This window comes from Strix aluco, chromosome 15, assembly GCF_031877795.1.
Source record: "Strix aluco isolate bStrAlu1 chromosome 15, bStrAlu1.hap1, whole genome shotgun sequence".
Classification (NCBI taxonomy): Eukaryota; Metazoa; Chordata; class Aves; order Strigiformes; family Strigidae; genus Strix; species Strix aluco.
In genome coordinates this window covers 7,007,959-7,035,719 of record NC_133945.1, presented here as the reverse complement: position 1 = coordinate 7,035,719, position 27,761 = coordinate 7,007,959, and the positions used below count along the sequence as shown (strand labels likewise).

Below are 27,761 nucleotides of genomic sequence, written 5' to 3'. Positions count from 1 at the left end.
AACCCAGTAAAGGTCTCTAATTCTATCCACAGAGAAGTGAATGCAGCTGAATAGATCCACTTTAAATTCCAGCCTTCAGTTAATCCAGGTTAATTTTCCCATGTAAACAAGCCCTAAGTTAAAAAATTTTAAAAAAAGAAGAAACAAACCCCAGTTCAGTTACAACAATGATATTCTCAGCTTTGAGATCTGCAGATCTGGGAGGCTGCGTCCCACGTTGCCTTTTACAGAATGGGGTACGCACGGGGAGTGTTTCAAGGCTCTGCCTGCTCTGTCAGCGGCACAGCCAGCCTCTCACTTCTACTTCACCTGCTTCAGAGCAGCTCAAAGCCAAGAACAGAGGCAAGGTTGGCAGGTCTGTCATGCAGAAACCTTCCTGCGACTTCAGGTGCCGGAAAACATGAGTGTTAGAGCAGACGTGGGAGAGCAGCACTGTCTGGAGATGATAACTGCATGTGATCGAAGGAGACGTGTACCAGGAGTGAAGTAGGAAATGCCCTTCCTCTGCGGGAGCCCTACAAACAAACTTACAGCTCTGAAATCGTCCTCTTCCCATAGGAGGTGAATAAATGGACTGTACAAGGCGTACTCACAGAGGTGTGAGGACAGAGGCACAGCAGCCCGCTTGTCGGGAGGTGGGCAGCATCATGTCCCAGGTTGGGAAATGGAGGGGGCACGTGTGAGACAGCACATTCCTCATGGGGCTCAGTCCATTACAGGATGAGACGAACCCGACAGCAGCAGTGACTAAAGGGGAACAGCAAATTCACTATCAGTGCTAATGAGGGGAAAAAAATGCCAAAGCCTCTCGCTACAAAATAGGTCCCCACGTATAGTCACGGCCCTGGGAAAAGTGTTAATTTGGCACATGTCCGCTCATTTGAGAAAATTTTATATAACGAAATTCTGGCCAGCAGTCATGGGTATCACTCAGAGAAGCTCATCTCTGCCAGAAGAGTGAAGATGTCTCGGAGAGCTGCTGTCAGAACAGCAGCTGAGCAGACTCTGGGACACGGACCTGGCAGGGCTGCGGATGCTCTTCACCAGCACGTGTCATCCAGAGAAAGAATCTTTAGTGTCTTCAGCAAATAAGCAAAGGATACAAACATTTTAAGATATCACCTATGTACTGCAAAAGGCACTGATCCTTTGTTAAGGATGGGAGAGACTGATATACTCAAGAAGAGAGAAAACTTTTCTATCAGAATGTTTTTTCACGTAAATCTCTGCTGTTGCACAGTCTGGAAGCAAAAATCCACACGGAAAGTGCTGACCAAATGTAATTTTCATAGAAGAACAAAGAGAAAAAAAGCAGAATTTATCTTATGGATGGTTAGCTAAAAACATCAGTGCCCGTTACTAATAAGCAAAGATCTCAAAATCATGTACAACATTTCCTTAAGAATTTCAGTTTGTTTTTTGTTTTGTTTTCAATTAATTTCCATTAAAATTTCATTTCTCTGTTATTACCATTTATCGAGTTGTTCTTGTGCAGTTTTCTGTAGGGACAAGAGTCTCTCTCAACCATTTCCAGACAGAATATTCATTATTTAGTTGAATGGACTGAAAAACAAAAACACCCCGCCATGGCCAGGGCCACACAGTAATGCAGTAACTCAGCTGGGAGTGGATCCAAGCCGTGGTGCTCGGTCTCTGCTCTCATCGCTAGGACAGACTCTTCCCTTGAAGGCAAAAGGGGAAATGAAAGTGATTGTAGGACACTCTCCAGGGCACAATCACAAGCTAAATAGGCTTTGTTTATGTAGACGGCTTTCTAAAAGTCAAACCATTGATAATGGGGGATCTTAATATCAGGCTGTTGTCTGGGATAACCACAGTCGACTCGCTGGGGACTGCTCTTGGAGGGCGTACAGCATGCTGTATTTACACTGATACTCCAGCAGTCAAGATCAGAAGCAGTTTTGGACTCAGTCCTAGGAAATGAGCCAGGTATGATAAATAAGATATATTCTGGGGAATATGTGGGGCCAGTGAGTTACAGAGGCAGGCTTGGTATCAGGGCTGTCTTGCCTCTCACCATTTCCACCGGGAATGCAGCCCAGTGCGGTCCAGATGGTTTTGTAAATCCTGAAGGAGCACATTGGCCTCCCCAGAGCATCCAAGACCCAGGTCCTTCTCCTCTGCCATCCACAGCAGCTTTGCAGGCTGCTGAGCCAACTCAAGACAGAGCAGACTGGGTGGCGTTAGCAGACAGAGGGAGGCAAATAGCCTCATTGGGGGTTAGCTCATATACGCATGACTCGTTGTTTGAAAAGAGACCTTGAGCTTTGCTGAACCCGATGTACTCATCTTTAATTTTCACTTTCCCAGCAGATATACACCCACATTTCTCCAAAGAATTACAGTTAGTTTAGTCCAGGCATTTGTTGAATAACTTCACTTCTCATTGCCCCTGCTTTAGAGCATCTGAGAGAATAAGCCGATCTGGAAACACACCACTTTTTGTTTGCTCTTTCCTAAGGGAACTTTATATTATTAATGTTTTGTCATAAGTATCTGGAAGTTGTGGAAAATGTTCACCATCTCCTGCATTCAGGGCTTCTAGAACCAAAATTTTATCACTCAAAACAATGTGCCAGAAAGTCAAATGCTGGTGTCAGCCAGGAAACAGGGAGCAGAGACAGTGTTGGCAATTCAGGGGACTGATCGGGCATCAAGAACAGTAATAGAAAGATATTATGAACAAATGATTCCTAAGAAAAGAAATAAGCTGAAATGTCCTGATGCTGCTAAGTAAATATTTACCAGCGACTAATAGCTTTGCAGAAGATCTGTTAATGTCAGATTTGCTAATAATAAGAATAGAGTAATACATATAATGAATATTACTCAAAATTACAAATTTGAATAAGTTCCTTCCTAAGACAAGGACATTACTTTTCCATTTTCCTTGCAGTTTATGAAGATAAACTCAATGGCCGAGATAAGAAGAATCTTAGAAAAGAAACACACTCCATAAATCTTAAGTTGTTGTCGTTAAACCCAAAACACACATCAATTTTAAGTTTACATTGAGCCCCACCCCTTCTCACCTCCCAGACAGTGGTCTGATGGAGCTGCAGCCTGGCCACCCAAATATAATCAGCCACCCACAAAAGACAGGAAAAAAAAAAAGGTTTTTAGTGCTGATCAGCAAAAACCTGATATAAATGTCATTTCGTTAAAGCTCTTCCACTTAGTGACTATGAAAGTCCTGCTGTATCCCTGTGAGTTTTCAGACTAAATACCTCCTAGCAAGTGAAATACATACTGAAGTAATAGATCAGCAGTTCTCAGCTTCCTAAAAGGAAACCCGGTTTGCAGATTTTTCTATATACTTAAGAAAATTACTTTCAGATCCCTCTTCATATTCACACTCAGGCTTTTAATTTCTAATTCGCCATCACTCATCGCTCTGCCTGGGCTTGGTTTTCCTGAGAACGTTTGAGGGATTCATCCTCCATACTTGGAAATTTATGGGGCTTCAATTTTTTTTCAGAAAAGGAGAATAAAAGTAAAGAGCTAGAAGGGTTGAACTGCGCAGAGTTGCTGTTTTGGTTAGTCTGAGTCTTGAATTCTGGAAAAAGCACTGACCATAACCTGAAACTGAGATTATTTGTGCAAATATTTAATGCTGTTTTCCCCACCGCGGCCTTGCCACCATGGCCTGAGCTACGCTCTCATGTGACCCCGAGTGCTCGCTTGCTGTCACCCAGCTCAGCTCCCCTCTGCTCAAAGCCACCTGTTCACACAGGCTTCGAGCACTGAACCTTTCTGATAGGAAATAATATCTCGGCAAAATGTGGCAGCTCAGCAAAAGCCATTTCCAAGTGACTCGCTGCAAGGTGCTCCAGGAGGTGAGAACTTGCACGGCGCAGATTATCAGCTTTCTCTCCTGCTGACTAATTCCCCGGTATGAAGTGAAATTCTCAGACCATATTGTGCTTTTGATTAGCGCTGCCAGAGATAGGGAAAGCAGCAACATGTCCAGACGCTGGCAGCAGATCGCAAAGACACAAACCCATAGACACTACCTCCAGCAAGAGTGGTTCTGCCTCCGGTAATGCAATTCAGCTTGAGCCCCCCTGTCCAGGGGCAGCCCTGTCCCAACATGTGCACTCTCTAACCTCAGGACTTAAAAAAACAAATGTCATAAACCCAAACTGAAGCTTTCGCCACCTCCTTCAGATGACCTTCCCATGGCTTAACGCAGCAGCGTGCGGCCTCGCTGTCCAGGCAGGAGCTGGGGGGGCTCGGACAGCCCAGGACATGGACTGGTTTGCCCAGGACATGGACTGGTTTGCCCTGGTGGGAGCAGGGACTGCTTTAGGAGTGCTTTTCAGGAGAAATGCTCAGCTCTGCAAAGGAAAATACTTTCCAAGATTATCATGTGCTGAAATTCCCACCTACCCAAGTAACTGCTTTCGAAGATTTTTGTTCTTTTTTCCCCAGTTTGAAGACAATGTGAACAGCATGGATTACACCTGAGCTCAGTTTAAAATGGAGATGAAACATTTTTCTACTTCTACTTGCGAAGATCTTCAGGCTCAGGCTTTATATGTTTTACATACCTGCACATTTTATATCTTGCCAAAAAAAAAGCAGCTTCTTAAACATCCTTCTTAAATATCACTTCTTAAATATCCCTCCTTTATGGGGCAGAACTTAACACAGTCACTGGGGCTTCAGTGAATTTCTCTTAAATACTGATGCAGTGGATGAGGAACACTTCCTATTTACTAACGAGTTATTAACATGACATGCTGAGAAAACCAAATAAACCTTTAGAGTCATTTTGCTGACTGTTTTATCTGGCATGGTTTTGCTATTGGAGCCTGCCAGGGTCAGACTGTGGTCGAGATGACCACACTCACCTTTGAGGGGCCTCTGAAGGAAATACAGACAGGCCCAAGAGGGAAATTATTTAGCTAAAATACAAAGTCCTCAGCTAATTTATGCAAATATTTATGCACAATTTATGCTAATGTACCCCATGAAGTTGATAGACTCTAGCCATCCATCATAAATCTCAGGCACTGGCTGGCTACACGGAGCCCATAAGGAGGGTGGGTCGTTCTGATGGGGCTCTGTGCCAGAACAAGGATCTTCCCAGGACGTCTCAGCGCAGGATCAAGGCCCTGGTTTGTACCAGACAAAATCCGAAACAGGCCTGAGCTTGTTCAGACAAAATCCCCGCTTTCTGCTCGGCCTGCAGATGTACATTTTGGCTGCAGAAAGAGAAGCTGAAGGGGAGACTTTGTTTTCAACTACAAAGTTGGAAAAAGCTGGGAAAATGAAGCTAACGAAAACTGATGGCCTATCGTTCCAAACCGCAGCAAACCTCCGGGCTCCATGCAGAGAAAGCAGCGGCCTTGGGTGATAAATTGATTGTTTTCCTGTTAGCTGTGGAATTTGTTAGTGCTGTAAAACTGCTGTCCATGCTGAGGACTCCTCCTGTTATTCTCTTGAACCAAGAGAATAATAAAAGGCTTCTCTGGAAATTCTTTACATCTCTGTTTTAAACAGATGGCTGCTGAACTCCGTAAGGTCAGCAGTACACTGTCTGATTATCACCACGTGGCTCCTTTAAGCAGAATAAATTAGGAAAAGGGAAAAAAAAAAACCACCAAAAAGACAGCCCAAGACTTGCTTTCTGCAGAAGAGCTTGGTGCAACCACACATGGATTTCAATTTTGAAGAATCACAGGACACACTTCCCTGACTGATAGCAATTGTTGGAAAGCAAAAATAAACGCATGTGACTCATCGTTCACGCAGGTCTAGGGGACAGAGCACCATATCCTTCACGTGGGAAGGCAATTTGGTGAAGGAGACTCAACAAACTGAAAAGACTTAATCATGATTCAGTGCTGTGCTCCCACACACTTACAGTGGGACCCACGCTCACGTGCCAGGTGTTTGATTTGGAAGGAAGACACGCTCCCAAAATAGACACCAAGATGATGTCTGGATGAGCATAAGGGAATCTAATAAGACAAAAGTATATCAAAAGAAAATAGCTAAGTGGAATTTGAAAGTCAAAAGCTGAAAAGTCTTTAAAGAGAGAGTATCTTGTCTTGCTATAAGCATGAGATGAGATTTTCTGCTGGTAAATGTCAGTGTAATTTCATTTACCTACTGGAACTAAACCAGTTTATTCCAGTGAAGGTCTGAACAACCAGACTGCTTTCTCTTTTTAAATTATGCAAGAGCTATCTCCGTCCATGCCTGTACAAAGACCTGCCAGCAGCGGGAAGGGGCCTGGCAGTACTGGGTAAGGACAGTATTGGTTTTGTTTCAGCATCTCGGTGCCCATGTTGCCAAGTCAGACTCCGACAAGGCACTCGCCAGTTCCCGCTTCCAGTCCTTCTGCCTGGCAGCACATGGCAGGCAGCAGCTTGCCAAAACGAGTCCTACCACGGTGCGGCTTTGGACCAACACTGCCACTGAATTTCCTTATTAACCAGCCTGGCGTAACGGGAGGGCAGCAGATCCCAACCGTTGCAAACCAGCTGCCTACTGCCGTAGAGGATATGGCAGCTCTGGCTGGGGTAGGGGAGGAGAAGGCAGGGATTTTAGCTAATTATTCTCAACCTCCAAGTGTCCCTACGATGCACACTGTCAGTTGGACATCCCTGCTGTGGTGTAAGCAGAAATTTCCCATTGCCACATGGTCCTGGCTCGCCACCGACGAGAAGACAGACACAGGGGGTGATGGAGGGAAGACAATCTCTACTTGCTGTCCCCTCCCTTTTGGCCCAGGCTTGCTGCTCTCCGTTTAAGTCTGGTCTCTTTACCTGTGTCTGGTTTTAATCAAACCTGTCGGCACAGAGACCCTGACCTTCTGAAAAGCCTCCAGTCCCTGCACTGTAATTAAAATGATTTGTCTAATGCTGCCCCATCAAGATGGATTTCAGGAAGGAGAAAGTGCAAACTCCCAGAGCTGGTGGAAAATGCAAATAAACGGAGCGTCAGTCTGGCACAGATAGCTGTCACTCAGACTGATCTCACCTGCTGGAAGGATCTAATCAAACACGGTCTGCCTCCGAGATACAAGGCTGGGAAATAAAGCTTTAAATGGTGTTTTCATGCATGCTGGAATGGCTCAATTTATGCTTTGTTTTGTTTATGAAATAGCTGCTTTTTAAAAAGAAATGCTAATACTGCTACAAATAATTAATGTTATCTGACTCTATCAAATTCTAGGAGGGGGTGATTAGATTCAAAACAGCAGAGACATTTCTAATCTCAGTGATATGAGACAGTATAAAAACAATGCCTATGTTCTTAGATAACCTTTGCTCTCAGCCTTTTGCCGAACATCAGTGCTCCCAAGGCTAGCGTATGTTTATTTCTTAAGCTGAAATGTAACACTTTGCCCATATGTTGATATTAAAACAAAAATTTCACTTCCGAACTCTTTAATATTTTTATTCATGTGTTCTGTCGCTCTCAGACAGGGATTGTGAGTACCAGACACTGCCTTATATAAAATAATTGACTGTATTTTTTCTCCTCTGAACTAATTCACCACATTTTCTCCCTATCTATCATGTAGATGAATGCACTGTGTTTTCTATCTGTCACCCTGCTAAGGTACTCATCACTGGGTTATGTAGCCAGCAGATAAAAAGTATAATGATGCTATATTAAATAAAGAAAATTGATGTTCCACTTTCAGTAAAACTGAGCCAAATTCTAACAAGTGGGTCGCCGCGAGGAGAATTTGGCCCTCTGTTTCAAGCAGACGGCTCTTCTGAAGCAGCTCTCCCAGCCTGTGGTATTCATAGGCCTTTCCTTGCAGTGCTGTACGGCCTGGGAAAACCAGGGTTCATCTCCTGTCCGCTCTCTGCCCCAGCCCTCCCCGCTGGGGCTCACGCAGCCCTCCCTGCTGATGCTGAGGCTGAGCCCAGGACTTCTTGTCCCCGTCAGTGTGGGCATGGAGAACTAGGTGCTGCACTCAGGTGAGCCAAAAGAAGACTTGAAAGCCATGAGATTTAAGAGCCTGGCATCTAGTTTCTGCGCCTTGAATGGCTCAGACCTGGCCAGCATTTGCCAGCAAGTTCTCCTTGGTCAGAGTCTGGGTTAGAAGCTGCATTTCAGAGGGGCAGACCCACAGCTTTGAGGGTTATTAGATGACTCAAGAAGCTGGATCATGCAAACAGCAGTAAATATGACAAAAATACATATATTGAAGAGGTTTTGTGAATAGATATTCATAGAGGTAAGAAAAGCAACTCAGGATCCTCAGATGCAAATGGATGTAAAGTAGTGCACCAGTTAGGGTGTGAATTTTTACAGGATGGGAGTAGTCCAAACTGCAGGACTGGGGTCTGAGATCCGAAACGCAGTGAAAGCAACCCCCTGGCTGCTTCACAGACAATTCATCATAAGAATGTCCATAGTGAACAGAAAAAGGGAGATCCATTTTTTAAGCAAGTCTGCCCTGAGAATGGGCAGCTCAGGCCAATGCCCCTCTAATGTACCGTATAAACTTTAATGTACTACCACTCCATTTCAGCTATGTTTTTTTCCCCTCATTGCAAAATGCTGAATTACAGTTAAATGCTAGATGGTATTTCCTGACTGTGTGACTGATTGCTTGCCTCTGTGCATGGCTGGTTATTTGTTAGCAGTGAGCACTTCAAAGCCTAGCAGCCAGTCCAGCGGCCCAGGAAAGTGGTTCAGCTCTCTTTGCCCACCACACCACGTTAGTTGAGAGGAAATATATTCTGGCACTTCACAACAGAGATATGAAAAGTGACTGCACTGCTTTTGATGCAGAGGCACCATGTCTCCCTGCCAGCCACCACATCCAGATATTTTCTTTGTGGAAATTGGGACAAAGTTGTGAGGGGAAGGGGAGTAAACTATATTTATGCCAGGTGATCCATCTGTAGCCTGTTTGCAGTTTATCTCTTTATACCTGGTCAACTAAAGGAGATTTATGATGTGGCCTCCATTCTTAGCAAGGTTTCCCTACCTTAAACATGAGAACAAAGCTCCTTCTTTCAAGAAAATATATGGCTGGTGGTCTTGTTTCTGATTTCTCTGCTGATGGGACATCATTTAATTAGTAACTATGCTTATCAATTCCAAGAACGCTGCCATGATATAGCTGCTCTGTGCTGAGATTTTGTTAAGCTTAGAATAACAAAGTCAGGTTCCTCCCTTCAGCAGGTCCCTGTGGGCAGCCCCCAAAGCATCAACACAGCTTGAAAAGCAAATTTTCAGAATAGTATATCATGTGTTGGCCTCTGCTTGGAGGGATATTTGGATAGAAGTGGGTCACATTTTCAAGTTTTTGATTGCCTTTACAAGAAGGAATACGTTAAAGGACCCAGATCTTCTCTGGAGAAAGTGCTTCCAGTACTTCTGTGCTGTGGAGAAGACACGAACCTGGTGAGAGAAAACCTTTCCCTTCTCCATGCACAAGACCCACACTACTCCACTGAGCAGTTTGCAGTCTGTCCTACAGACGGCAGCGTGGAAGGAATTAGGTGCAAACATGAAGACTGGATCCAGGTGACAACATTGCTCTGGCCACTCGTGCTAATTTAAAAAATCAAACAAAAGAAAAGAAGGCAAAAAGAAGCAGCAGCAGCAAGCCAAAAAGCTCAAAGGGCACCTGACATAAACAGGAGCATTTGCAGTGGGAAGGGGAACCAGTTTCCTGTAAAAAGGATTCTAGCCAGGAGAAATCTTACTCTATTGCATGTCAAAAGATTTGTGCTGGAAAACATCTCTGTTCTTTTCTTCTGGTATGTTTTGTCATCTTGTGCTCTGGGAACATCTTGAATAGCTGTTAATAATTTATATGTTACAGTGGCATATGAAATCACTTGACTGTCAGCATGGCTTTGAAACACAGGGTCCCTAGGTCTGCCCTGGATAATGAAGGGAACTCCTGAATCTGCCAGGTACCAATAGGTTTTGCTTTTATTTCTTGCAACGATGATACGCAACAATGATATGCAGCCTGTCAGGACATGATGCATCTGTGAGCACTTGAAAGCAGGCTTAGACTGGCAAAAAAACACAGCCTGATGAAAATACTCTCCAGAATCTATCTGGTCCTTGGAAATATTGACCACTTGGGTTAACAACCCTAAAACTGTTCACTGAAGTAACACTTGCACTGGATCAGGAAGACTCCACATATTTTTTGTGCGTTTCCCTGTTGGAGAAGATTATAATTTACTAGTCCCATTTAGGGCCTAGAACTCAGCTGCTAAGTTTGCAACCTCAGCCACATCCCATCACGGCCCTAACTGACCCACCTTCAAAACTGCCTGGGTGACACTGAATGAGCTGCAATAAGATGCCACTAATAAAAGCTCTTTTGAAAACTTCAGAGAAAAATGCTACTTAATAGCAAATTGTTACTGCCCTTATTTTCAAAAAATGTATTTTCCATACCAAGGACTTTCACTCTGAATAGCTCAGCAGGGCTTTTCCTGCAGACTTATTGTACTTTAAAAATGCAAAATTTGCATAGATCATCATGCAGAGAAGGCCACAAGCAGAGGAAAGAGAAAGAAAGGTACAGGCTGGGGGTAATGTAAGGAAAGGAACAGATAGGACAGTTGGAGTTGGAGGAAAGATGCATGAAAAAGGAGAGAAACAGAAATGAAGTGCAAAGGGAAAGCAAAGGGTGTCTGTCATTCCAGTGACTTCAGCAGTGCAAAGATATCATCCACCACTGCTGTTTAATTGGAGGCCAATTATAGTATAATATTTGCAAAAGGGAAGGTGAAGGATTTCTTATCTCTGCTGGGACTGAATCTCCTTTTTCAACAGTCTCTGTGGAAGGGAGCCTTTGCTGGCATGTGCTGCCAGCCATTGCACAGGGCTGGTGGGCAGCAGCTTGCAGCCAATGCACGATGCATCTTTCGAATGCAAGCACTGTATCAGGGACAAACACTCGATCTTTCTAAAGAGTGCAAGGCCCTGCAGGAAAAACGACCATTAACTTTCTGTGGACTTAGAGCAAACTCTCGTAAAGTGTCTTCTGCAGAAGTTTGTGTGGTGCAAACAGAGTTGTTACTCCACACTTGCAGTGTGTGCATGTTATCGGCCGTGCACACCTCAAAGCGGTTTGGGCATCGCTCTCCTCAACACCCAAGGAGCCGATTAGCCTGGATGACACTGGGCGGGCTGCAGTGCACATGGCTTTTTTCTTCTTTTTTATTTTCCATATCAAAATGACATCGAAGACAGAGGATCTGTCGCCGTGCAAGGGCGAGGGTGCCCTCTATTGTCACCGTGGTCTCCAGCACCTTCCCTCCTTCCTCCAAGTGCTCTGAAGAGATGCCTCTTGCCTCACAGCCTCTCCTTTAATTTCCTTTCCTTGTTGCATGGTGGTGGCAAACCCAAAGAATTTAATATAGTTCAAGCATAAGCTGTCTGTATCTCTCCAAGTGAAAACTAAACAGGGGATGCTGCAGCAGCTGGATTTCACAAGCACCTGATCCGTGACAAGGCCAGAGTCACACAAATTGTTTTGATAATGATCATCTGGGTATAAGAATGGAGTGAGGTGCAAAAATGTATTAAATCGAATGGCTTAAAAGCAGCGGATGCTGCAGGCTCCGTACAGGGCCCGGGGGCCTGCCCAGGGCCTTCCCCACGGCCTGAGGGGCTCTCTGGGCAAGCATGGAGGAGCACGCTGAGCCTCCCTCTTGCCTCCACTGCTTGCTGGGCAGGAATCGGGATGAAGTCCTGTCAGGATCTTCTTTTATTTAGAAAACAAACAGGAAAAAGTGTCACTGCGCCCACGTGGCAGTTGGGAGAGAGAAGTTCCTCAGCACAAAGAGTCAGGACGCAGTGTAGGGACTTCAGCGTATCTTTGTTCTCAACCACACGCGAACTACAAACGCTACAACGTGCACCTAGGCCCGTGTCGGGAAATCCCCCCCCCCCGCCCGAAGCCCCGCGGGCGGCAGCGATTCCCGCCCTGAGGCCGCCCGGCGCCGCCATGACACCGCCAGCGCCCCCGGGCTCCTGCCCAATCGGGTGTCCCCGTCGCCATAGCAACAAGCGGCTTGGAGGCGGGTGGCGGGCAGCCGGCGTTCCCCTATCCAACGCGTCCTCGGGGCGGGCCCGCGCTCTGATTGGTTTTCGTCTATCGAGGGGCGGGCTGTTCCCCCTCGGGTTTCCCTTCGCGATGGGGGGACCCGCCTCCTCATTGGCTGCTGCCGTTGCCCCGGGGACGGGAGGACGCGGCGCGGCCTAGCCCCGGCTTGCCCCGCGGGAGGCCCCGCCGCCATGGCGCAAGCCAGAGGCCGGCTGGCCAAGGAGCCGGCGCCGCAGACGGTGCCCGTCTCCGACCTACCCTTGGAGGTGTGCGAGGTGGCGCTGAACACGGGGCCCGACTCCTCCAGCGGCCTGGCCGCGGCCGGTTTCCGCACTGCCAAGTCTCTGCCCCCTGAGTGGCACCAGAGCCACGCTGCCCTGTACCACAAGGCCTTCGCCGGCTGCGAGCAAGCCGAGCGCGCCCGGGCCGAGGCCAAGGAGCTGGCCGAACATGCCGCTGCCACTGCCCAGCGCGCCCAGCAGGGCTCCACGGCCGCCCTAGGCCAGCGCCTGCAGGATGTACACTTCTGGAAGGCCGAGCTCCAAAAGGAAATTGAGGACCTTGATGCCGAGACCGGCCTGCTGGCAGCCCAGAAGCTGCGGCTGGAAAGGGCACTCGATGTCACCACCTTGCCCTATGCCATCGCCACCGATAACCTGCAGTGTCGAGAGAGGAGGCAATCCCCGGACCTGGTCTGTGATGAGGTGGAGAAAGAGTTGCTGAAGGTGAGCAGGACGTTAGGATGTTAAGGGTTGTTGGCAGCCCTCTCAGTGCTGCTTTGCTCTCTAAAATGGTGAACAGTTTGGTCAGCAGGTGATAACCACAGCTCATGAAGGTATCTTCTGGCAGTGCACAGGGGCCTAGTGCCCCTTCCTGGCAGCCTGGTCTCTGTCACTCCTAGGTTTAAGAAGGATCATTTAAAATCCTTCCTCTGTTTAAAAAAAAGTGTTTAAAATCACAGGAGCATGACTAGAGGAGACCAGATCCCCCCTCTCAGACGAGATCTAAACAAAATAAAAACAGGTTTCCTCAAGCAAGATGGGCATCCTATTCTGGCATTAAACTTCTTCCAGCCTCTGCTTGGCTTAAAGTCCCCTCACCTCTGCAGGTTACACTTTAAAAATGCAGTGCCCAACAAGCAGACTATTGAGGACCATGCTCCTTGCCAGTTTCCACGCTCGAGCTGTCCAAATCTGGCAGTCTCTGGCCTCTACCTTTTACTACTGAGTCTGATGCTGTAGTCTTGCCAAGGTTCATGACAAGATGGTGATCCAACGCTGTACTACAGTGTCTCAACATAAACCATCATTTTAAGTGTCTTGCAGGACAGCACGATGAACGGTACAATGTAGTCGTGTGACACCTGCATGAGATGCTATCTCCTGGCAAGCGGGTGGGGGCACGGAGAGATGGCATTTGTGACAGTGTGACTTCAACAAACCTGAGATTCTCCTGAAATTTGCTTGATCCTTTTCCTCCCATAGAGGACTCTCTACTCCAGATGGCACTTTGTTATCTGTCACTGAGATCCGACACAGCCTGTGGATTGCCTTCAAGGCTGATGTAATTATTATGGCTGCACGTTACAGAGCATAGATTCTGGTTCATTTTCATTTTGGAATGATACATATTCTACTGTCCCACAAATAAATCAATGATTATTTGCCTGCAGCCTCCAATATGCTGTGAAAGTTGATTCATGATGAGTTACTTATTAAACCAGATATTAATATTTGTTATTAGAAAAATATTGAAGAGACTTACATAGCTGATGGCATGATAGAATTAACATGACAGGATTTAGCAATATTTTGAATAGGAATTGTGTACAATTGCTGAATTGTAATTGATATTTAAGAGGTTGTTCCAGTCAAAAATATAAATGTGGGAGACAGTGTAGAGGATATTTCAGTGTGTGAATTGTTACAAAATTCAGATTACAGAAAAGAAATTATTTTCATCAGCTGCTGATGTTTTAGAGAAATTGTGAAATGTAAGATTTGAAAAAAAAAAAAAAATTCTGGCAGGATTTCTCTGCTGTATTTCTTTCCTCCTGATCTCAGAGAATAGTCCGTTCATTGCTCAGAAGTCCATCTGCTGCTGCTGCTAATTTTTCACCTGAAATTGTGATTGTGTGCTTGTGACGACAGACCGTCAACAGCCAAGTAGGATGTCATCAAAAAAGAATGATGTGAGTTCAGATGAGGCGTGTATACCAGCAGCAGATGGACTCTTGAGAAATGAAGATTTTGTTGCCATGCCAATGACCTTTGCAGTGCAGAAGGAAGAGGAGTACATAATATTAGAGGAAATCCTTCCCATTTTCACAGAGGAATAGATTTTATGGCACAAATGTTTGCAAATAGATGTTAAAATGTACCCTCCGTAGCTTGGCCAGATTTTTAAGCTGCAGCTATACTCTACACCTCTTTCACTGCAAGGAATCAGATAGTACCTTGTATTTCTTATTCTCTCCAAAACTGACTAATAATTCTTGACACTTAGAGCTGCTGTTCCATGAATTCTAACTGTTCACTGCACAGATTTCCAAGTTAATGGCCCAGTTCACTGGTAGCTCTGTGTTACAAGTTTGCTTATTTGGAGGAGTTATGCAAATTTTATCACTGAAGTACTGGCATACTTTTTCTGAATGTTGTTTACTTGTCCAGTTACTTTCTAATCTTAACTCTCTTTAGAATGGTAATGCAAGGGAGATCAGGAGTGATTTCTTCTCTTCACATGCTAAAACTAAGAAAAAGAAGAAACAGTTTCCAAAAGTCAGCTATGTTAGGAAACAGACATTCTTTTCCTTGCAGTTTTAATTACACAGTTAATTGATATTCTAGGGCATTTTCCTTCCTTTGAAATTCTTCCTCTCCTACTAGCAGCCCAGGCTTGTGTTGGCGTCATTCTTGGGTATCTTTGCCGTGTTCCTGCCAGCTCCCATGGATGGATGCATGGGGGAATCTGCAACTAGGGGAAGAGCATGTCTGGACAAGGCGCTGCCTTTCACACACTCACGGAAAAGCTTTTCATAGGACGTAAGTTTTGTTCCTGCTTTCAGCTTTCTGCAGCTACAAAGAACATTTCCCAGTTCCCAGAGCATCCTGCTGAGATAACCACCTTTCAGCAGCCCCTTGGCAGATGACATTTAGAGAGACAACATCAAATACACATACACAAGTAGTTTTGAATCTCCGCATGTAATTGCACTTTTGTTATCTGTTCAGTAGGAATCGCTTCAGATGACTCACAAAGAAAACAGAAGTATCTCTGATGAAGCTTTTATGCATCCAGATAATAATTGGGGTTTTCCTATTTTTTGGCACACCATCTATTTCTTTTAGGGAGTTTTAGCTGCGACTCATCTGTCCTATTTGCTTTGCAGCATGGACTCACATCTAGATCACCTATTGTGATATATATCACCACTAAATAGCCACTGCTGGAACGAGGGATGAGGATTTTTAAGTGAAATCTCCTCACATGCATAGTCAAGTCAGCTGTTACTCAGAAGTTCATTGACTTCACTTAACAGCATATTCATCTTTTCTTAATGAAGTTCTGGTTAAGAAAAAGAAATGGAAAGACACAATTGTTTTTCCAATAAAGAAGGATCTTTGATGACTAAAAAGAAGATAAAATCTCTCAAAAAGAATAGTTTTATTTCTTTGTGCTGCTGCATTGGGAATAGCTGAATTCATAAAAAGCAGTACCTGCATCTGTTTTGTATGAGGTTTTTGACTTTCATAACCCATACAACATCTTTTCTGAATCCCCTTTGCATCAATTTAATGACAGTTTGCTATGTTTATGTGCATGTATTTAATATTGAAAATGTAAACCCTAGCAAAGGACTTGCCATGTGGTGGTATACTGTCAATAAATCATGTTTCAGCTGCATATATACTGCATTTCAAGGTTATTTCCACATGTCCAGTGTCCAGACTCATTAACTGAGTGCCAGATATGACTGTGGAATAAGCGGATGTACTTTCATTTATGCCATTTTTTTACCCTAGACTCAGAGTGTTGATTTGTTGTGTATTTGCATCAACAATGAAGTCAGCCCCAGCTATTCCCTGATGCTGAAGACAAAGGCATTAGCCAAAATCCTGTCAACTGTGCAGAATTAAAGTTTTAAAAAGCAGAGAAAGGATACATATGTATGTATTCCTGCTAACTGCAATAATGGGGCAAGGGAAACAACAGAATGCCATTTCCGAACACTTTGATCTGTAGCTTTTGCCAAGTGAACCAGTGCACAATAGGACAGTCCTGTACATAGACAACTCAGTTAAGAGTGCAGTGCTTATTCTCAACATCTGCAGATCGTGGATTTTGAAATGACTCTTGGAGACCAGCAGGAAAAAGGCCAGACACAGAGCTGAGATTTCGAGGACTGTTACCTGCTTTCACTCCCAGCTGTAGTGAATAACAGTCTTCCTGTTACATGCTGTTTGGGGGCCTAAGTCTAGTGAGATCTGTAAGCTAGCTTGCTTTTATTTGCTGTGCTGATGTGTGGGACATCTGGTGTCATGTTGTTACTGATGGATGGATGCAGCTGGATTTGTAATCAAGGGTGACTGCACAGCCTCTCTCACGGGGTTCTACCAGTTCCTCTTAGCTGCTCTCACACTGTGTCATTCTGGCCCTGGGTGCTGTATTTAGACATTGCTGACATCTGCAAGTCACTATGTAAAAAGACAGGCTGCAAAAAACCTGAATTTGTAAATTCATGGAAGGCACAAACATCTGCTCTTAAACGTTTTCTTTGCACCATTAATTAGACACTTACAAAGTCATGAACTGGGATGGTTTTATCACTAGATTTGAGGAATATCCAACTTTTGCATCATAAACATTAAATACTGTAATAAAATAAATGGCACGCTAAACTATAAAATGCTCTCTCTCTGTTAATTGACAACCATTTATAATAACAGAGGTTTATTAGTAGTATTAACTGTGAAGACAGCTGAAAAGAAGCCAAGATCACTTCAGATTTGACAGTATTTCATTTTAATAGACAGCACATAAAGACATAAATGGGAAAAATAAGGAGAAAAAAAAAGACATTTCATCTACCAAGTCCGCTCATGAACTGAAGAAATGCAAATCTCAGTTAATGTTGTCCTCTGAATCAGAGATGCTGCTTGCTACTAAAACCCTTTCACACGCTTTTCCTCTCTTAACCCAGACTGGGCCTTCAGATAAATTGCCAGCACAATTCTGTGCACACACTACATAAAGATCACCTATTCTGCCACACGCTAAAACCCAGATCTGCCCCCAGGATTTTCATGTGGAATCAGCCACATTTTTATGGCTGAAATCACAAAGTCCGGGAGAGCTGTGCTCCTAGCTGCAGCTCGCTCTGCCATGATTGTGGATGGAATTTACTCCGCAAAGAAAATGTGAAGGAGCAGACATGGCATTTTATAAGTCCTCCACATGGTGTATGAGATGCCCAGCTCCTGCTGCTTGGCAGGCAGTGCTACCTGGCAGTGTGGACCTTCTCCTATGTCGATCCCACGAGCCAGCCACAGCTATGGGTGGGCAGCAGGCTGGCTTTGTACCGTGGTGTCTAACAGTACAGCCAGGACTGAGGGACCTCAATCAAAGGATCTTCATCTTCAACCTAGTACCACAGCTCCTCCCAGCCATGCAACCTGGCTTTTTAACTGTTTTAAAAGTTAAGAAAAATTTAGTAGATAAATGTTGAAAAATCACTGTCATTTATGCCTCCTTACTCACTCTAACTAATCTTAGACAACCATTAGTTATGAATCATAGAATCATAGAATATGAGGTTGGAAGGGACCTCAAGCATCATCTGGTCCAACCTTTCTTGGCAAAAGCACGGTCTAGACAAGATGGCCCAGCACTGTGTCCAGCTGAATCTTAAAAGTGTCCACTTCCATGGGGAGATTATTCCAATGGTTGATTGTTCTCATTGTGAAAAATTTTCCTCTTGTGTCCAGTCAGAATCTCCCCAGGAGTAATTTGTACCCATTTACCCCTCCTCTTTTCCATGTGATTCCTTGTAAAAAGGGAGTCTCCATCTTCTTTGTAGTAGAGAACTGTATCTTCAGTTTTAAATGTTATATTTGAATATATCTCTCCTCAACAGGGAATCAATTTTTAAATTTTATTTTAGGTCATTCAACAAGGGAATTCTTTATTTTTTCATTATTTCACTCCTTCCATATGAGAGACCTTACTTGCTAAAGGAAGGCTTTTCTCATTGAAAATTGTGCACATTACTCATAGGAAACTGGTTGTCTCTTTATTTACATGGAGACTGACTACCCAACACAAAATAATATCAATTACTATAAATGTAATTTCGAGTGCTGGATCTTTCTAACCCTCTAAAATCTTTTTGAATTTTTACTTTGACAGCTCAACCATTGTAATACTTCCTCCCTGCAGAAAGTGAGTTTTAGTGTTCTCACAGTTTGTAAAATGATACCTTCAGCTATGTATTTATTTTCGCTGTGCTCTTTTAGAGCCTTAAAAATAATATTTTCTTTCCAATCATGATTGTCCTTTTCCATTTAGAATAAAAAGATCTTTTTTATGGTCCCTGTTGGTTTCTTATGATGGAGAAACTGACACTGCAGGGACATACACACTCATTTATTTGTCAAAAACAGTACAAGGATCAACGAGTGCCAGCGGTGTTCTGGGAATAAAGTTTATTAGTAAGTATATACTCCCTTAGCTGTCATTGGATGACTGTCATTGATGTAAAACAGCAAAATTAATTAGGAATTTTTCATATACAAAAGCTCTTTTTAATATCTGAGCCTCAAATATTAAATTCCTTTAAATAATAAAAAAGAAAAAATGCTTGCTGGACTAGCTTTTATATAATAATATGTAATCACCAGGTCAGTAAAGTCACTTCATAGAGCGTTGATAGCTAATCCCTAAAGCAGCATTACTGAAGTCAAAAATGAGCACCAGGTACTTTTTATTCAACAAGAGATTATTAGAAAGCACGGTCTTTTCTGGTTTGATCATATTTGTGTTGAAATGAACATTCCTCCTAAAACGAGCTTGAGCTGAAACTTCAGACATCGGATCCATTATCAAGGTGAGGTAAAGCTTCATGACTTTGAGCAGTCACTGTCTTGCAACTCAGAGGAAATTAACCCCTCAAACAACATTGCATATCTGAGATAATTCTGCAGTCCTCCATACTGTCCATCACCAGAGGCAAAATGAGTTCTGGAATAAATAGGTCTAATAAAAAAAGTAAAGCTGAGTCATTGGGTTTTTATTACAACAGCTTTCCTATACCTGCTGAAGCAGACAATAGCTATTTAAATCATAGAGTAGTAACTTCTATTTTTAGTTAATACAAAGCAGTCAAAGGAGGCAGGCCAGCAGAAGATTATGATACTGCCACTCCTTTATGTTAAATAGCACCTTATCACCATATGTCAGACAAGCTGTGGTTCTGGAGCTCTGCAGGAATCCGATGGGAAGCCTCTCCCTTGCATACAGATAAAACGCTTACTACAGAGCGAGGCAGCGGGCTCTGAAGGGATCTGCAGGGACTCAGCAGGCTCTGGCAGCCAGTCCTTGCCAGGGAAGCTGAGCTGCTCTATTGCATCCCTGGGCAAGGCAGCAGCCTCTGACGTCTGAGTTTGTGCTTGCAGGGCAGGCAGTGTCCTGCTCGGTTTTAAAATGTCACCTTTTGTGCAAGGCAGTGACTCTGGTCTCCTGCTGAGCATGACGCTTTTGCCTTATTTTTCCCTACTTCAAGGCTGTGCAAGTAGTTCAGATATTCTGTTTAATCTGATAGAACACAGATTTTTTCATAGGATACACATGCAATATGAAAATAATGAATCCCCAGGCTTTATAAGTATTCCAAGCATTGCTGCCGCCTTAAGACTTACAGCTGAGTTACCTCAGAATCTGCTAACTCCTTGGAAAATCATGTCTTACAATAATAGGGTAAGAGTGGGTAATGAGTGGAAGATTTAAGTATTTATCCACAACCACTGAAATCAAATTGCTCTGCAGGATAGTGTGAGCTGCTCTGGATATCACAGAAGTCTCCATGTTTTTATCTAGGAAGCTGAACTTATCAGAGATATCCAGGAGCTTTTGAGAAGAACTTTGTTACAAGCTGTTAATCAGATGCGGTAAGACATTTTTCATGATACCTTAGTAGCTAATTTACATAGCCAAATAATTCCTGGCATATAGGGCCACAATGCCCAGTGGACAAAGATCTTACCAATGCCAGGCTTATGAGCCATGTGAATTCCATTTCAACCTGAAAAGAGGTACTCAGTGATGAAACTTCAGGACTTGCAAGTAGAGCCATGCCCTAAAGCCATGTTTTGGATTTTCATTCCTGGTTTCCCATATGTGTATTCAGTTCTCTCATTTTCCAACACTAAACTTAAGTGCAAGAAAAGTATTATCTGGATATCACTCTATCTTGTTGCACCTTGTGATATATTTGTAATATAGCCTCTTTTAAAATAATCTATCTGATCAAAGGACCTTTTCAAGATGAGTTTTTTTGCTACCAGATGTCAGTATGAACTTAAAATATGAAACTTCATTCTACCTTCTGTATAACCTGGAAGTTCATTGCATTTCAAAAGGAATATTTGCTTTTAATTTATAACAAGCCCTTTGGAAAGATGTTACCAGAATCCTAAGGTGCATCAGTATGAAGGAGTTAACTGCTGGAAACCTGGATATTTTAGTTTTTAATTTTTTTTAATCTGCTCCAATTTGTGCTATTCTACCAGATAAAACAAAATATTGTTTTCAGAAAGCATGTCTATAAATGCAAAATAATTTAAAGTAGTTCTGTTACATCAATTAGAGCATGACAGGAATCTACTGAGTTTAGGCTTCGCTTTTTATGATTGATTTAAGATCGTTTAAATAGTACCATCGTTTAGTATCATTTGCCAGCAGTATTTTTAATTCCTTAGGTGAGACTGACATCTGGTGTTAACAGTTGATAACGACCCACTGTCTTTTGTAATATGAAGTCATTCTAATTAATTGGGTGACGTGTGACTCATTGAATTGACAACAAAGCAGCAGTTTTATCTCTGAATATCATGGTACTTGTATCTTCCAAAGGCAAATTACACTGTCTGCATGTTACAGTCTTTGAAAGGCTACGTAGGAGGGCTCCAGGAATAGGGTCACTCCATGGAGGTCTTAAATTTGAGTCACACTCAATATACTAGCGAAAGAGGAGGATGGATCTTCTACTAGCACTGCCTGATGTCTTATCACGGGAAGAGTGTTCTGTTGGGCAAACCTCCTACCTGTTCTCCCCATAATAACTGCAGCTGTTGCCACTATTGAAAAAATCCTCTGTGTTTTAGGATTATTGTGTAAAATCCAAAGTCCAACAACTCCTTTGCCTCAGGTTATAAGAGCTCAAAGCCTTCAGTAGGCACAGAACAGTACTGAAGGTCTGGGGTAGGGGTTAACACATGAGGGTTACTGTCCTTCTAGCAGATAGTTGTGGGAGAGAGAGCTTGGTTAGAATTTTCATGACAAAAAGGAAAGTTTATGTTCTCATTGCTCTTTGAAAGACAAAGGCTCAGAGCTTCAGAAATGTCAGTGATAGTTTTGTTAATTGTATTGTTTTCCACTAACAATGTGTGATAATAATGACTTTTCAGATTAAATCGGGATCACAAAGAGGTTTGTGAAAGGGACTGGTCAGACAAAGTTGAAACGTACAATATTGATGATAAATGTGGAAGATACAGTAACCAGAGCACCAACATCCAGTTCCATCCTAGTTCAGTGAAGTTTGAAGAGAGGTGAGTAGTCACTGTCATCATCCTCCAAAAATAACCCTGATAAGATACAACACATCCTTTGTGTCAGTGAAAGCTGTAATGCTGCTCGGAATTAAAGGTGTGATTGCTGCTGCTTTGGACATATAATGTCACAGCTTTAAGATAGCTGCATGGCTAGTGAAGGCAGTGCTACCATCTCAGCATGGCAGCATGGCGCAGCGCTGATGGCAAAGTTGGTTCGCTGTATGTAAACTGAGCTTGTAGCAGTTTTTCTTGGAAATAATTGGCTTTATACTTTTAAGGACTGATCTAAATCCTATTGAGATTTACCATTTGACATCGGCAGGCAGGCTATTCTTTTGGGAAAGGCAAGTGCTGCTTCCTGTACACAGACAGGATTACTATTACAATAAACCTTGCTGCTTCCCCCCCCTGCCCCTTTCTGACAGTGTTCATATGATGCAGCGTCCCAAGTGCTATGTAGTTCCTTCTGCTGCTCAATGTAGCAAAGTATAACTAGAGATCTTGTTTCTTTTTGTTTCAAAGTAGACACAGACTGTAAAGCTTGAATATATCCATGTGTTTATTTGCTGGTGACTTAACTGCTTGTGCTTGCACAAAAAAGTACGTGTGTACTTTTTCTGCCTTAGTAGTATTAGCTAAAGATGGAAGAACTTTGGGTGATGTTGTGTCATGTATTACTTCCCTCAGAAACCACAAAATGAACAAGAGTTTATTAATTTTATAAAGGATTAGTTTCCCTTCATGGTAAGCCTAGACTGCATGCAACAGCAAAAACAAATAGAGGTTGACAACACTTTTGCAGGGAGAGGACCAGCTTCAGATTGTCTTCTTAGGTGCAACTTGAACAAAAGAGCAAGGTTTCTATGTGTATACTATTCACCTCTTCTTCCAGTGCCTCAACACCGGAGACGTGGGCCAAGTTCAGTCATGACAACATCTATAGGGCAGAACAAGAAAAACTGGCTTCCATCAATCTTCGTGTCTTGATTGACAATATTCTTCATGACGTATCTCGGGACCTGAGGGCACAGTGTGATGCTGTTAATGAGGCTTTTGCCAAACACTGTGAGGAGCTGGACGATACAAAACACAAACTAGAGTATCATTTGAAAAACGTAAGTGTTATTTTTTTGAATTCTGTCTACGGGCATGATAATCTCTTTGGAGAAGATCACAGTAGATTTATCCTCTAGAAAAAAAGTCTTAGTCCATGTCAGGTATCAAACACTATTTTGTGTCAGCTTAGTATCTAATCGGGGTCTTCAGAGCTGGATTGTGGCTCCAGTTCATCTTTTTCTTCTATCTGTTGTGCTTCTCTAAACAAGAGATGGACTTAAATATGAAGAAAATTAAACACTTTCTTCCACGTCTTGCTGGACTAAAACCTAAAACTGTGTGATCAAGGAGCTGATCTTTGGGCCAGGATTCCCAGGCTAGCCTGGTTATCACTTTTATGGAATGAAGGATGTGCTGGGCTGCAGTAGTAGCAGCAGCAGCAGTTCCTGGCAAGCGACAAGGGGTGTCTTCAGCCTCTGCCCCTTCTCCAGCGTGGAGCAGCTCCTACTTCTGTGTTAGACCACCTGCAAGTGTGGAAAAAACATTCATTCCTTAGCACCTGTTGAGTCGTGACAGCTGGGTAGACTTTATTTTTTGCATGTGTGTCAGTGGTTATGATGGAGAAGTGATTTAGAATTTCCTGTCTGTTCCATTTTCTTCACTAATGCCAGAAATCTATGCATTTCCAAGCTGATCAGCTGTTCTCAAAATAACTTGAATTTTTCTTGGAAAATTTACAGTTAAAAATTTACAATTAAAAGCAATTCATGGAGGTGGGATGTGTTGTCAGGAGACATGGAAGAGTTTTTGAACAGGCTGCAGAATATTTTCTGCTTCTTTTTAGACTGAAGATCAGATTCTCAGTGCAGTAGTAGAAATAAACAGGTCAAAACCACCTTCATACTTCTATTTCTTCTACATTCTGGCCACATAGGAGGTCAAAACTATACCTGATTCACTAGGACCATGAACAGATGTATAGCATGCACAGAGACAATGTGTATCTTTTTTTAAACACTTCTTTTTCTTGGGTATCCTCTTTAGATCCTTAAGGAGATTGGAGATCAAGAAGCTAACATTGCTGCTCTCAAACAAGCTATCAAAGACAAAGAAGCCCCGATGAAAGTTGCTCAAACAAGGCTGTATGACAGGTCTTTCAGGCCCAATGTAGAGCTCTGCAGAGATGAAGCACAATTCAGGTAAACTCTATTAAACAAGTCCTTCAAGGTGTCCATTCTGTCCAGAAGTGATGTTAGACAGTTTTTGCACTTTTTATTGGCAACACATAGCCTTTAGCTTTTTTTACTAGGTTTGATTCTCATATAAGTCAGAAATAATTCAACTGGCTGAAATCACTAGGGAAAATATTTTAACATAATGTATTGACAAATAGAAAATCTATAGACTCCACTCTGCCTTTTGTCTCTACGCTTTCTTCTCTGAACTGTGTGGTTTCCAAAAAAATCTGACAGCGTGTGGATCACTTGCAGCCCTTTTGCTGTTAGCAAAAGCTCACCACAAGGTGGACTATGTGCCGAATGAATTTCTGTGCTTCCAGTGCTGAGAATGTAAATGGGCTGCACATACTCATAGTCTGCGACAAGCCCTCAGTACTACGAAGCATCAGGCTGGTGGCATTTGATTTTCAGTAATAATCTGTTTTAAAACTAGAGGTCAACAAATCCTTTCAAATTAAAGGTCTGAATGTCACCTTTGTCAGTTTTGATCTCATTATAAGCTTTGTAATTGATTCTCCTCCTTCATATTTTCCTACGCTTAGGAAAAGTGGGGAATCAGCTTTTGCAGGGTTACAATATCCTCGTAGCAAAGGTACCATTCAAAGCCAATATGCTGTTCTTTGCACAGTGAGGAAGAAGTTACAGTTAATCCAGGTGCTTTATACCATCTCAGGCATGCTCGTTTAAGGTCCCGAGTCAGCAACCAATCTGTGTGCAAGCTTTTCAGTATGTACATTGCCTTTAACAGGATTTAAGGACACCTACAAGTCCTTTGCTGAATGGGCATGTGTTTAATTGCCACGCTTACACTGTTTGTAGTTATTCAGTTTGCATAGCACACAGGGATCTTGTTTTCCCAGGAAGTAAATATGTGTCTTCTCTGTAGGCAGATTGCAGTAAAGTGCCTAACCCCCACTGACTTTCAGTGGAAATGATGTGCTGCTTTAAAAATGGTTTGCTGCTGCTTCTTTAAAAGCTTTATGCTTTTAAAGTAAAGATTGTTTTCTGATCTCTGGTGCAAGTACCATCTTTAATAATTGAGTTTTATACCAGTGAACAGATACCAAAAACCAGGCTGAACGAAATGCTGATCCAGTCAAACCAGGTGACTTACCTAACAATTTTTGTCCTATAATTCTTAGTACAAGTGTGAGAAGATGAGGATGGATAGTTCCACTGTGCTTAGTGGCAAAGGACATTCTTGGTAATATCTAAAATATGGGAAAATCTGTACAGAAGCTGTGAAAGTAAACTCTGCTTTTGACCAAGTATGTGGGACCTCTCTGAGTTCCTTTGTTGTTGAGTATTATGATTCTATAGCTGTTGATCTTTATTCCCATTACAGTTCATATGTCTTTTTGAACACCAGCTGGCTTCTGCTTTTTATTTTATTACTTAATGTAATTCTGTTTAGGTTGACCAGTGAAGTTGAAGCACTAACAGAGCCCATTGAATCCCTGAAGAAAAAACTGCTGGAATCTGAACAGTCTCTGGCAAACCTGGAAGACACACGGATGAATTTAGAAAAAGAAATAGCTGTGAAAACAAACAGTATTTTTATTGATAGGCAAAAGTGCATGGCCCACCGCATACACTACCCCGTTATTCTTAAATTAGCAGGTTACCAGTAGTAATCTCTGTACTAAGTATGCAAAGTCTGGAAGAAAAAGGTGGTCTAGACTCTTTCGTATAAAATATACGGATAATACTATACTATAGTGTATTCACTGTATTTTCTTCTATTTGGGTTAAAATGCGTTAGTATAGTATCTTGGTGGGCTTTGAGTCTTGCCTTTAAAAGTTCTATAAAACCTTGCCTGTAAAAGTATAGTGAGTTTAAAAGATAGTTTCATTACATCTAGAACATATCTATATCATATATGCATAATCTATATCACATATGCATAATTTGCACAGTATGTGATATTTGGGGTTTTCACCCTAGTAAGTGAATATGTTGAGTGAATATTTATTGTGAATAATAATAATATACACAGATGTAGATATAACATTTATAGCTTGCTAGCATTGTCAGGCAGCCTGAAATGACAGCAATAAAACTGCCTGCCTGACAGACGATCACATGAGCAGCAAGGAAACAGATGATAGACTTTTAAGCTGCTCAAACATTATTAGTAAAAAAAACAAGTTTGCACAGGTTAGATGACAATCTGCCTATTGGCAAAACCGCTCCCAGTCTGTGACACCTGCTTATGTAATCTGAAAATGAGTCCAAGGATTTTTAACCTTCAAGTCAATAAATTTAGGGTTTTTTCAGGGAAAAAAAACCCTAAACAGCTTGTGAATAGCAATCGTGACTTTCAACTTAAGCACTTGGGTGTTGAATTGAGCTTTTGATCTGTTCCTGCTATTCCCTGGAAGCAAGGCATGTGTTTGAGCTATTACCCGTAATGGAGAACACATCAGATTCATCTACTCCAGCAGACAATGTACCAAATGTCATTCATCCATTCGCTTAGCAGGCCACTTGGTTAAATATGTGACATGTGGCAAAAAAGGGGAAAAGAAGACACAGAACAATTCCATTATGGTTTCCTCTATTACAGTTTTTTACTTTTAAAAGCAGCGGATCAAAGAGAGAGAAAAAAACCCCCCAAAACTCAAAAAGCAAAACACACAAAAAACCCCCTAGCCAGCATCCATTTGTGAACAGCCCTGCTCTGTTAACCAGAGAGGAGAGGCCATTAGCCTATCTGTTTTTCTCCCAGACAGCTATTTGTATTATCTTAACTCAGGATGTGCAGAGCACTATTCAGCAATTGCCCTCCTGCTAAAAGCTACTACCGTTTCTTTGAAAACCAGCTGCGTCAGTGAGGGTTTTTGACCCAAGCCTCTATTTTACAGGCTTTGTGTTCAAGAGTTTTGTTTAGCTTTTTTAACAGATTTCCTCTTCATTATTATATTTTTATAGTCCAGATGTTGACTCCTTATTAGAAAGAAACAGCATGTAGATTAGAAAAAATAAATGTGGCTCTACTATGCTTTTCTACACACAGAACTTAAAAAGGTTCCTAAAGATGATTGTTGTAGACTGAAAACATTCTCCTTCATTCTGCCTTTCTTAAAACACCTTCAGCACCTTTCTTCATGGTCTAGCCTATTCTTCATGCTCAAATCTTACAGCCTGGTGGATCACACACCTTGTATGCAGCTATATCACTGCACAGTTGTGTATAATACTGACTTTAGCTGCACCGGAAGAATAAAACACTTTAGAAGATGTTCCAGTATTCAGAGCTGTGGTGTTAAAAGATTTTTGGTCATTTAGTCCCATTCTCTAGACAGTGCTGCTTCTTTGGTTGCATGAACATCTCTAGGTGTACATGTAAAATAGAGGGAAAAATAAGACAGTGAACCAGGCTTTAGACTAATGGGAATATTCACAGAAAACTTTCAGAAAGTACAGAAAGGAGCAATATGTTCGAATCGACCTTACTCACCCACTGAAGAAGACAAAAAGTGGAATCAAAGTGGAATTTGGGTTATGATTATGGCAGATGGGATGAAGAGAATATGCAGTCCAGAACCCAAAACTATTATTTT

At 42.5% G+C, this 27,761-nt stretch overlaps 1 protein-coding gene across 1 annotated transcript; it reads left to right on the top strand.

The window, feature by feature from the left end:
• Positions 1–12,264: 12,264 nt before the first annotated feature.
• TEKT4 (tektin 4) lies at positions 12,265–27,445 on the top strand. The gene is made up of 6 exons (XM_074840924.1): positions 12,265–12,801; positions 20,168–20,238; positions 21,757–21,900; positions 22,796–23,018; positions 24,004–24,158; positions 25,612–27,445. Exons 1-6 carry the CDS (start codon positions 12,268–12,270, stop codon positions 25,826–25,828), a joined length of 1,344 nt encoding a protein of 447 aa, XP_074697025.1. The 5' UTR covers positions 12,265–12,267; the 3' UTR covers positions 25,829–27,445.
• Positions 27,446–27,761: the final 316 nt, after the last annotated feature.

What these genes read in the sequence shown, in the direction of transcription:
- TEKT4 (XM_074840924.1), top strand. Translation starts at nt 12,268, where the DNA reads ATGGCGCAAGCCAGAGGCCGGCTGGCCAAGGAGCCGGCGCCGCAGACG. An exon ending in CAAGCTGTTAATCAGATGCG is followed by an intron (nt 20,239 to 21,756) that starts GTAAGACATTTT and finishes ATGACTTTTCAG; the next exon opens with ATTAAATCGGGATCACAAAG. An exon ending in TAGAGTATCATTTGAAAAAC is followed by an intron (nt 23,019 to 24,003) that starts GTAAGTGTTATT and finishes TATCCTCTTTAG; the next exon opens with ATCCTTAAGGAGATTGGAGA.